General features: G+C 41.5%; 1 protein-coding gene across 10 annotated transcripts in view; it reads right to left on the bottom strand.

Moving 5' to 3' along the window:
- MAP4K3 (mitogen-activated protein kinase kinase kinase kinase 3) overlaps positions 1-12,245 on the bottom strand; it is a 90,022-nt gene that overhangs the window by 45,388 nt on the left and 32,389 nt on the right. For 8 of the 10 annotated variants that reach the window (XR_012774895.1, XM_075496709.1, XM_075496710.1 and 5 more), the window contains 3 exons: positions 8,049-8,124; positions 6,965-7,023; positions 4,241-4,303 (listed from right to left, as the gene is read on the bottom strand). Coding sequence is in view for 9 of the 10 variants with exons in the window: in XM_075496709.1 (XP_075352824.1) it covers positions 4,241-4,303; positions 6,965-7,023; positions 8,049-8,124 (198 nt within the window). In the remaining variant the exon portion in view is untranslated. The remainder of the gene's footprint in view (positions 1-4,240; positions 4,304-6,964; positions 7,024-8,048; positions 8,125-12,245) is intronic. The other 2 variants (XM_075496712.1, XM_075496714.1) reach the window with 1 other exon arrangement.

Below are 12,245 nucleotides of genomic sequence, written 5' to 3'. Positions count from 1 at the left end.
TGAACACTTCCAGGGATGGGGCATCCACCAATGTTGTAACTTCTCTAGGCAACCTGTTCCAGTGCCTCACCACTCTCATTGTAAAACATTTCTTCCTTATATCTAATCTAAATCTACCCTCTTTCAGTTTAAAAACTTGTCCTATCACTACATGCCCTTGTAAAAAGTCCCTCTCCAGCTTTCTTGTAAGCCCCCTTCAGGTATTGGAAGGCTGCTATAAGGTCTCCCTGCAGCCTTTTCTCCAGGCTTAAACAACCTCAACTCTCTCAGCCTTTCTTCATAGGGGAGGTGTTCATCCCTCCAGTCATTTTTGTGGCCCTCCTCTGGACCTGCTCCAACAGGTCCATGTCTTTCCTGTGCTGAGGACTCCAGAGCTGGACACAGTACTCCAGGTGGGGTCTCACCAGAGTGGAGTAGAGGGGCAGGATCATCTCCCCCAACCTGCTGGCCATGCGTCTTTTGAGGCAGCCCAGGATACGGTTGGCTTTCTGGGCTGCAAGCGCACATTGCCGGCTCGTGTCCAGCTTTGCATCCACCAGTACCTCAAGTCCTTCTCCACAGGGCTGCTCTCAATCCATTCTCTGCTCAGCCTGTATTTGTGCTTGGGATTGCCCCAACTCACGCGCAGGACCTTGCCCTTAGCCTTGTTGAACTTCATGAGGTTCACACGAGCCTACCTCTCAAGCCTGTCAAGATCGCTCTGGATGGCATCCCTTCCCTCTAGCGTTGTTGACCGCACCACACAGCTTGGTGTCATCGGCAAACTTGCTGAGGGTACGTTCAATCCCACTGTCCATGTCATCAAAGATGTTAAACAGCGCTAGTCCCAATACTGACCGCTGAGGAACACCACTCGTCACTGGTCTCCACTTGGACATCAAGCCACTGACTGCAACTCTTTGAGTGTGACCATGCAGCCAATTCCTTATCCACCAAGTGGTCCACCTGTCAAATCCATGTCTCTCCAATTTACAGACAAGGATGTTGTGCAGGACAGTGTCAAATGCTTTGCAGAAGTCCAGGTAGATGTTGTCAGTTGCTCTTCTCTTATCCACCAACACTGTAACCCCATTGTAGAAGGCCACCAAATGTCAGCCACAATCTGCCCTTAGTGAAGCCATGTTAGCTGTCACCAATCACCTCCTTATTTTCCATGTGCCTTAGCATAGTTTCCAGGAGGATCTGCTCCATGATCTTACTGGGCACAGAGGCGACACTGACTGGCCTGTAGTTCCCCGGCTCTTCCTTTTTTCCCTTTTTAAAAATAGGGGTTATGTTTCCCCTTTTCCAGTCAGTGGGAACTTCACCAGACTGCCACAACTTTTCAAATATGATGGACAGTGGCTTAGCAACTTCACCTGCCAGTTCCCTCAGGACCCGCAGATGCATCTCATCAGGTCCCATGGTCTTGTGCACCTTCAGGTTCCTTAGATGGTCTTGAACCTGATCTTCTCTTACAGTGGGCAGTGCTTCATTCTCCCATTCCCTGCTTTTGCCTTCTGCAACTTGGGTAGTGTGGCCTGAGCACTTGCCGGTGAAGACCAAGGCAAAAAAAGTCATCGAGTACCTCAGGCTTCTCCATATCCCAGGTAACCATGTCTCCCATTTCCCTCTGGAGAGGGCCCACATTTTTCCTAGTCTTCTTTTTATCACCAATATACCTATAGAAGCTTTTCTTGTTCCCCTTGATGTCCCTGGCCAGATTTAATTCTATCAGGGCTTTAGCTTTCCTAACCTGATCCCTGGCTGCTTGGACAGTTTCTCTGTATTCCTCCCAGGCTACCTGTCTTTGCTTCCACCCTCTGTAGGCTTTTGTGTTTGAGTTTGTCCAGGAGCTCCTTGTTCATCCATGCAGGCCTCTTGGAATTTTTGCCTGACTTCCTCTTTGTTCAGATGCATCACTCCTGAGCTTGGAGGAGGTGATCCTTGAATATTAACCAGCTTTCTTGGTCCCTCTTCCTGCCAGGGCTTTATCCCATGGTACTCGACCAAGCAGATCCCTGAAGAGGCCAAAGTCTGCTCTCCTAAAGTCCAGGGTAGTGAGCTTGCTGTGCACCGTCCTCAGTGCCCTAAGGATCTTGAACTCCACCATTTCATGGTCCCTGCAGCCAAGGCTGCCCTTGAGCTTCACATTCCCCACCAGCCCCTCCTTGTTGGTGAGAACAAGGTCCAGCATAGCGCCTCTCCTCGTTGGCTCCGCTGTCACTTGGAGAAGGAAGTTATCATCAATGTATTCAACACTGCCAAACGCTATGTAGCTGCCACCAACAGTCACTCGCAGAGGCGATCAGCTCCGGCGCACACACGTTCAACAGCAGAGCGGGGGATCATGGAATACAGGGGGGTTTCCTGAGCCAGGGAAACCCCAGGGGAGTGCAGAGGCCTGCCAGGAGCCGGCGGCTCTCACAAGAGCAGCTGACGAGGTGTGGGCGAGGGCAGGACTAACAGTGGCAGATTTAAACGTGGCATAACTGCCACCAGCAGTCACTCGCAGAGGTGATCAGCTCCGGTGCACGTGCGTTCTGCAGCGGAGTGAGGGATCGCAGTGTACAGGGGGGTTTCCTGAGCCAGGGAAACCCCAGGGGAGTGCAGAGACCCGCCAGGAGCCCTGGGAGTGAGTATGGTCATTGAACACATCTGAAGCCAATATTATCAGAGCAGGAAGGAGAGAGACAGAGAGAGAAAGTCTCATTAGTATGTCCTGGTCCACAACAGAAGAATGAACCAACTACTAAATATTTCTTCTGATTTCCAGAAGGATTATGTCTTCCTGGAAAAATCTCACAAACGGGTGAAGCATTACCACCAAAAATCAGAATTCTCCTCTGTTTCACAATGAGCACAGGACGTTGTGAAGAAAGCAGTGAGACACAGAAAGCACTGTCGATTGACTTTAAAAACCCTCTCATGATTGTGACAACAATAGTACTTTATGAGCTTTATCATAGTAATCAGTTTTGAAGAGTGTACTGAACAGCATGGGGCAAAAGAAGGATGGGAAAGGGCAGTCCAGTAAGGGAACATGTTCTCATTTGTTTCTTAGACCCACAGATAGTAGGCTAGCAAGCTATGCGACAACACTGAAAGCAACCTGAAAAAGATTTTTAAAAGTGTTAAACTGAAAAGACAAAACCAAAAGCAAACCAAACCAAAAAAAACAAAACCACACACCCAAAACCAGAGCAATTACACAGGATGGAGGTGTTCCCAACCGCATACAGAGAAATCTAAGCTACTGATCTCAAAACAATTGGTGAAACATTTTTATAATCAAGCAATACAGGAAGTTCCTTCCAAGAATGAGGAAGACAGTCTAAGCTCTCAGTAACTATGGCATTGGCAGATTCAAGTCACACCAAGCCATCTGATGCCAAAACAAACAAAAAAAAATCCAAAACAAAAGCCATCACATAAAAAACAAAACAAGGCCATTCCCAAACACCCCAGTTTTCCATTTGCCCCTCAGTGCACTTATATTAAACATCTCACAAAGCAAATAAAGTTAGCAGAATAATGCTTTTCATCTAGGACAAAACGTTTCTTCTTTTTTTTTTTCAACAGTATATGAAGATGTCCAAGATTTAAAAGCATTACTTTTCTAACTACATAGTGTCTAAAGAGCAGAGAAATAAGAAAACTCACTTTCTAGAGTATTTTCTACACTGCAATGCTAACAACCAAATTTTTTAGCAGTGCAGTAAGAGGAAATTTGGAAAATGTATCAGACTATAAACAATGCCAAATGCTATTGAAAACACTTGTGACCCCACTTTCTGTTGTTTGTATTAAGTGTATATTCATTCTGTAACATAATTACCATCTGGAGAATTCAGAGACTTACATATATGTAATTTTGTAGTCTTTCATGAGACTACTTAAAGGAACTACCAGAAAAAATAAGAAGAGAATGTCTCTTCTATTTTTAATCACCCTCCAAAAAATTAACAATTTATGCACTGTAAGGCAGTTAAATAAAGAAATCAGAATGACTGCACAATACTGAGCCCCTTCTATAAAAGTGATTCAACTAAACATGAACACAGGTTAAATGTTTTCAATACTGCACATAGTAAGAATTCCTTCCTTCATTACAGAAATACACATATAGACTAATCCTTACATTGAATGACTTTTACACTGATGAAAACACCAGTACAACAACAGGACAAAACATGAGCTTTGAAAAAGGAAAACAAAGACAAAACTGACACTGACAAAGAAAAGCATAAGATGAAAATACCAGGTTAGATCTTGCAGTGTAGTATATTTCTTCTGAATTGTCCAAAAAATCGTTACTGTCAGGCTGTTCATTAGATAGAGATCAAGAAACTCAAGTTATTTACATTGTGACTGAAAGCCAGAAATACATAAAGGGAAATTTTCTTGCTAAAAAAAAGTTGTTAGTTGAAACTCAAACCATATTCAGACAGTTCTGGGGATGGGGTGTAAAACACAGCTACAGGTATAGTCACATTACCAAACACTACTGAATCACACCAAAAATAATGAATTATTGTTCATCACCGGAGCTGTGGCAAGGAGCAACAAACTGCCTCAGTAAGAGGCAAGTATGTACCAGTTCAACATCTCAGTGCACCACCAATAATAACTCATCATGCTGCAGTGGTTCAGTCCTTTGGCTTGTGCACTCGTACCCATAACTAAATAAGCATAAAGTTTAAGCATGCTTTAGTGAGACAGAAGCAGAAGGGTCAGAAGAACTGCTTTAATGAAAAGGGATCCACACTGTTACTGCTGGAGGAACAGACAGGCATCTCTTACTCCCACTTCCGTTTAAAAGACTTTCTCTCCCAGAGCGTGCAGATTGTTACAAACTTCTCCCTCAGCCTGCTTTGTGCTAAGGCTCTTTGCTAGAGCATCCGTTCTTTGAACAGGCCTCTTGTGTGCTTTGACGTGCCAATTTAAATTCTCCATTCGTTCTATATCTAATGACAAAATATGGTTTTTCTTTGTTCTCTAGACCCAACATCATCATTTTCAAAATCATAGGTCTGTTTTATCTGGAAAGGACAGATCAGGTCTGCATGCTTCATTCTGATATGAGCAGTGGAGCAGTTTATTTCCCTCTTCAGAAAGGTCCAAAAAAGCAGTTTTAGACCTTCCTTATAGACAGGGAGATGAGGCAAGTTCTTTGGACAGGTTTCAATTATCCAAACTCTGACAGGAATAGACAATACTAAGAGATTTCCTTATCAGAAGAATTAATCTGGATCATTCAAGTCCCTTCTTGGAGCAGCAAGAGCTTCTGAGATTCCAAAGTGCAAAGGTCCTGATTGCTAACGCACAAGGTAGGAAAAGGCTCGATTCGTCCCTTCTGAGAACATCTGCCGCAGGAGTGCTCTCAAAACTTGTGCTTTAAACCCTGCAGAAAACCTCTCCCCAGTTTAGCAACTCGGGTTCCTAAGGTGCAATGAAAACACCTCTCCGTCCCATAAAGTTGTCAACTAACTGGTTTGTATAGTCAGTGACTGATAAAAGAAGAAAGAAATGGAAAAAGTATTTTTAAAACTTCAGCTTCTCCATTAACACCTTTTTGCAATTATGATTCTGTGTGTGTATAAATAAATAAAATTCTTAAGGAGCAAAAGCATTATAATTTGAACTATACAATACTATCAATTGTATTCTCTTTATAATCCAGACAATACAACAGGGAAGCAAAGCCAGAATAACTTGGAATCAATTCAAAAAATCATTTTGAGTTAACTGATGAGTTTATGGTAGAAACACTGACTTCATTATCATATTTAATAAACACTTGTATAACTAGGGATCCTAAATGATGTTGTTATGCAGTTATGTCAAGGTCTAAATAACATCTCTGAAATAATTGCCTAAGTCCTATGTGTGATTTGGTAAACTACTCTCCTCCATCTCAAACAGGCACCAGAAACAGCAGACTACCTGTCCAGCCAGTTGCCGAGGAAGAGCAAGATTATATACACCCTCATACACCCAGAGCCGGCTGACCCACTACCAAAGGACAAGGCACTGGGAAGGAGATTTTAGTACAACTACAGAGCAATACAAGAAAATCTGCATCAGAAATCCCACTCATAAGTGGTTTGCAGACTACAGAAGAGGAATTACATTCCTAGGTACACACCCTTTCCAAAGCCAACTCAGGGCAAAGCCGATGTCCCTCCCACCTATGCACTAAGTCAACTTTTTCACCTTAACACCTGCCTTAGAAACACAAAGAGAACAAAGAAGCCTGCAGTAAGGAAGCAAAGTAGTGTCTTTTTTATCCAGGAATGTGAAGAAACTGCCAAGTGTGGAAAGCAACAGTCTCCACAGAAGAGAGGAAGCTAGTGCAATCGTGTGCATGAGACAGCACAGACGCCTTTTCCCTCACTGCTTGAGTTCTCATATTGATGGGTCCATAAGAAGAAAACGTGGGCAATACACCTTTACAGAATACATCAACTGCCAGACTCAGCGTGGCTCAGGTGTGATGCAGGGCCACAGGAAGACTGTTTGCGTGGGAAAATAACCCCACAAAAATCCAATTTTCTAAAATGGATCGTACCTCTTTCCCAGGCTCTCAATTTTATTATTTCCATTATCAGTCATTGTCAATACAAGCACAAGGGAGAGATACATTTGAGTACGCACAGTAATTCTACAATTAATAAAATAACTATAAATAAATGGAATTATATACTTGGCAATGAGATATAAAGGACAGAGGAAACCCACAAGACAAAGGGCTGTTGCTTAGCACACACATCACACCTGGCAGAGCCCACAAATAAGGCGTCTTACTGCATATAGTGTAACAGCACCAAAAAATTTAGGACCAATATGTTATGACTTGTCAGAAAAATCACTACCAAGTTTAGTAGTGCTAAGGAAGTATGCTACACATCTTGGATTTCTGCTCCTCCACAGATATTTGCAGGGAATAATGTGCAGAGCATAGCCCATGCTGCTTGTTACTCACAAATTCATGATGCGGCTCTGTCTCTTTCCTCAAGGGTGGATCAAATTTTACTTGACCAACTAAAGGGGAGAAAAGGAAAACAAGAATTTAAGTTGGACTTTAATTAGACAAACTTTAGCTCCAAAGGCTACCAAAAAGAAAAATCCAGTTTAATGAGTGTATCTTATCCCCACTGATGGAAACTTCTGACACGTGCACATACCGAACTTGTGCCTGATGGAAACTAATGGGCACAGAAAGTACTCTACTATCACAAAGACAGCACAATCACCACTTGCCCCACCTATTCATTAGAAGGATCAGGAAAACCATTCAGCAAACAGGGCAGTGAAGTGCCCTCTTTAGAGGAGCAATACAGCTGTAATTTATAGAAAAAACACATCCATTGTGTAAATTCACTCTTGGATCTGTTCTTCTGGGAGATTCACTAGCACTAAAGAGCCTTGAATGAAGTTTGGAGAGAGCTAATCACGTCTTCTAGGACAACTCTCTGGCAGATACTGTTTAACACTCCTCCTCTCAATTTTAGCTTAAGAAAAGACAACTAAAGCTCCAAGTATTGCTCTGATTTAATTCAAGCAAAAGAATCACTACAATTTGGGGGATGGAGTCTGCTTTTAATGGCCAGTGATCAACCTCCTCCTTCCTGATTTCTACATGACTGTTTCAATTCAAAAGCAAAAACTACAACAAGATACTAAATTAAGGAAGAAAAATCTTCCTCTGCCATTCTGTTACCCAGCAGAATCTGGCATCACTCCAAATATCCTTGCTGGAGTGGCACATGAAGCTATACCAATCAGCTCTGAGATGAGCTCAGGTTGCATGCTGTTCAATTAAGATGAAGCAATAGTGAGATTTGCTGAAGTGCAGACAAAGGGTGTCTTCAAGTGTTTTACACTAATATTTCTTTTGCATGGTCATCTAGAACCTATACCTGTAAGTGAAACAGCATAAGTTTATTTTCCTATATATTACTAAAAATGTTTCTATATGTGCTAGATACCCAGAACACCAGTTGAAGTAAGTGATTATCAATTATTATTTTAAGAATATTTCACATTGTCATATTACACATGCTTACAGTTTATTTCAGAGCGTGTCTTTTCTTCTCTCACATTTCTACTTGTCGAATGAATTCTGTGAGGCACTACAAGAGGCTAGAACAGAAAAATAAAATACTTCAATACCAAAATATACTCACTTGAAACCCAGTATTGTGTACCTAGTTTTTAGCAGGTTTCTTTAGCATAGTATCAAAAAATAAATGAAGCAATCAAGCAGAAGCTAAAAATAAAGACTGCATGTATGTTTTTGTACATTAAAGTTAGAATTATTTGGAGACATTTTATCTGTAGAGTGTCTTCAGCTTCAAGGTAAGGGTTTTTAAAACACTGGATTTGAGCAAATAAAGACAATGCTGGCCAGCATTTGTCTTTGCTCAGATAACATTTCCTTTTTGTGCCTTTCAGTTTAAGGGTATTGGTAGTTTCCAAAATAAGCAGTAAGACTAACTCTTACTGGCAGCATTTCCTTCATTTAGATACCCCAATCATTTTCCCAGCTTCTAATCTAAACCAATTCCTAAAAAGTCATCGGTTAGTTTCTTTAAGTGGATGAGAAGTTAGCCTGAGGTTTTCAGAGCTGAACAGAAGGGAGTATTCCTGGCACTCTTGTGCTGTGTGGCAAGACTGATGCCATCATTTCCACAAATTCACCTTCGTATTTACATTCCACTTCTATCTTTTTGCTGGATTTCCATTTACTTCTCTACAGGATGAAGTGACATGAACTTTAAGACTTGGCTTTCTTTTCATTGCTCCTGTTGAATTTTCTGTCTTCTTTCTACATCCACTACTGCAGGTTCTCTTAGAAACTATAACTTAAGGTTTCTTAACAAGAGTACAAGACCAGCTGACTGCTGTATATAATCAGGCCCCAAAATTAGCAACATAAATCCTAACAGTGTGCTCTCAGTATGCCCTCTGCAATGAAGTCTTACTCTTTAGAAAAAAAAAGTTCATTCTCCATAGTGTTAGCCCAAGTAATCTCTGAGAAGTGCATGTTCACTACATTTCTGTGTTTAATATGTGGCAGCAAAACAATTTTTAATTAAAGCAACCTGACACAATAATGTCAGAAATTTGATGTTCTGGTATGTTAGCTTTGCTTTTATACATACTAATTATATATACATACTAATTATAATCTTCACTTGGCAACTTTTGATGACTAAGCGATGACAGAGTTAGAGAGCTTCAACTGCTGTACTATCACAGTCACAAACAGCTCAGCAACTCTGTTTATCCCCCAAATATTATCTGAAACCATTATTTCCCTTCTCCCCTTTCCATCACACACTACTTCCTTGCTTTATATTAGGATCCAACACATGTACATAGTGTTTCACCTCCCATTTATGTTCACTTTGGTCTTTTTTGAAACTGGAGAGACTTACAGATTGTGGTTATGTATTTTCTCCCACATATCTCACAGGCAGTTTTTCATTTCTTGTAACTTATGCCAATCCTCCCGTTCCTCAGTTCTGGGTTGTCTATTGTGCATTCTTTTGAGCTTTAAAAACGGTTTGCTATAGCTCAGGATGTGTTTCAAGGTTTGATCTCGTTTTCTACTTCAGTGTTTCAAATACTCTAAGTCCTAAAAGGTTGCTTATTTATAATCTTTTGTTAAGAGGCATTGCCCACTTGCACATGATGTGTGCACATCTGTAATGCCAGCACCAGGAGCCTGACTGCAGTGGGGGTGGGAGGTATTTTTGCCTTTGCAGCTGCGTTGTGCTTATTCCTTGCATCCTGCCAGAGATGTTTGTACTGCACAACAGGCAGAGCCTGCCCTCACACCTCCCTCTCCATGACCACAGAGTTACTGGAACAAGTCAAACTCTCATCTCTTGGTCATGAGGACAAAGTCCTCAAGTCACCTTGAAAGACCTACACTGACAACAAACCAATACAAACAGCTGACACCTGAGCTGTGCAAGAGGACAAAGGAACGTAGGTTAACTTCCAAACACAAATACCATTTGAGCACAATTGTAATCACAGTACAGATCTCAAGAGCAATCTTATCCTCAAAAATTACAGTGTGCTAAAGATAAAACATGAGCACTTTCCTCTTTGCAACCTTTTCAGCTAATATCACATCTACCATGAGAGTCACTGTCACAGAAATGTGGTGAACAGGCAGTTGCCAACATCTCCAAAGGTTTATTCTTAAGGGAGTAAAAGCAGAGTCCAAAAAGGAAACCTTGTCTTTGCCTGAATGGGAAACCAAATGAGGTCCTCCATGAGTTGGGGTAGAGAAAAACACTCAAAATGTCAGTTATAGATATTGCTGCCAAATGAACAGCGACTGTATGAAGGGGAGACCTTTCTGATTACACCCAAATAACCTGATTGAGTGTTTTTAGTTTTGTTTTTACACATTAAACATTTCACCTTTGTCTGAGTTTAGAATGATTTAAAGATGTAGTACGGCACTCCTCAAAGAGGTGGTAAATTCACATCTTAATCTCTACCTCACCCACACAACTCTGCAGACTATCCAAGCATCCCCATGAAAGCAGCATAGGCCAGGTGAAGAGCTTTCATCACAGTGGGCACTAGACTTGCCCTCAAAGACCACCAATAGCCAGAAAAGCTCTCTAGCCTCAAAAAAAAAAAAACCACCCAAAAAACCCAACACACAAACACCACCACCCCCCAACAACCAAAACGCCAAACAAACTGGGGAGCAGGTCTGAAGCTCAAGATTCTCACCAGTGGTGTTTGTACCATGTTATGCTGTACCACATTATGTTGCTTCTTTCAATTTTTGATGGATGCATTCAGGTGATTGCCACAAGTATAGGAGTGGTCAATCCCCAAATTCGGATTAATATCTCCAGCTACCTCTGTGAGCAGGCAGGCATTGGAGCAAGTTCAACCATGTATAAAAGGAGCACGTATACTTCTTATTTCCTTTGGTTTTAGGAAAGACCACAATGCCTACAACTGCTTTGCCTGTGGCAGGATTCTTCATCTGAAATACAGACCTTACTCAAGATGCATCAGATAATTCATTATCACCTGCTTTATTCACAGAAGTGGGTTCTAGGCTTGCCTATTACAAAATAAAATGTTTTCCCAAGTGTCACTATCAATCTCATTTTGCAGGTGGATTAAATGCCTCAATGGAAAATTATCTGGCAACATGGTTAGGGAGAAATAAGAAGAGACATCTAAGCTGCCAATCCAATGAAAATGATCCAGCACCACAGGTAACGGTGTTTGAAGCTCACTGGAGAGCTCAAGGCCATGTGATGAACAATGATGGAGAAGTATCATTATGCCTAGCACAGAAGCCCACGAATGCAGCAGGAAACCCTCAGCAACATGAGATAAACAACAAATGACCTAACATCTGAAAAAATGCATATCAAAAGACATGCAAGCAGCTTGCTTGTCCTCCATACTGTCAGCTGGTCTAGCTCCTTTATAAATGATGAAACTATGCATTTTCTCTGATCACTGCTGTGAGGTTGTTTTCTCTTCTTTTTCTCCCCAGACAAGGCACAGCTTTTTCCCCTGATACCACACTTCATTGTGGTATAACTGATAAGTAATACACTCGACAACAGAACAGCGTTCTTAATGCTAAGTCAGAAGGGACATAAAAGAGTGAACACTTTTGAAAGCTACAAGTAACTGCCAATAAAATGTGTACTGAAGTAACTCCATACAAGAAGAGAAAAGAAGAGATTCTCCACCTGAGTGGCCCAAAATGAAGGTCAAGAGTCTTACTGAAAAGATATACCAGTGACACAGGGGAATGGCACATCAGGGTTGCAGTACAATTTCCAGGAAAGCAGGGAAGACTTGCAGGGCAAGCTACTCTGATCTGAGCAGCTCACTCACAGGAAGCACACTGAAAATAGCTACCTTTCTTCTTATGACAGCTCATGAAAGCTTCAATTTTCTGATTTCTACAGAAATATCACTTTAATGGGCCTCAGAGCTCTTTATCATCACTGAACAGAGAACTAAAGGACACCTGATCCTTAGAGCTTACAGTGAGGAGAAGATCCGAGTTCCTCAGTGCTATCTCCATCAGGAATCAAGACACTTTTCTCTTAACACTGACATGAAAGTCAACCACATTAAGGGTTTTCTTGTGTGTTTAACTTCCCTAAATACATGTATATTTTTAAACAGAAAAATTTACTAAGTGTGCTCTGCTATTTGCAATTGCTTTTAAAAGTACCGACTATTCAATCATTATG

The sequence above is a fragment of the Mycteria americana genome, chromosome 3 (assembly GCF_035582795.1).
Source record: "Mycteria americana isolate JAX WOST 10 ecotype Jacksonville Zoo and Gardens chromosome 3, USCA_MyAme_1.0, whole genome shotgun sequence".
Taxonomy (NCBI): Eukaryota; Metazoa; Chordata; class Aves; order Ciconiiformes; family Ciconiidae; genus Mycteria; species Mycteria americana.
This window is presented reverse-complemented; position numbering and strand designations above follow the sequence as displayed.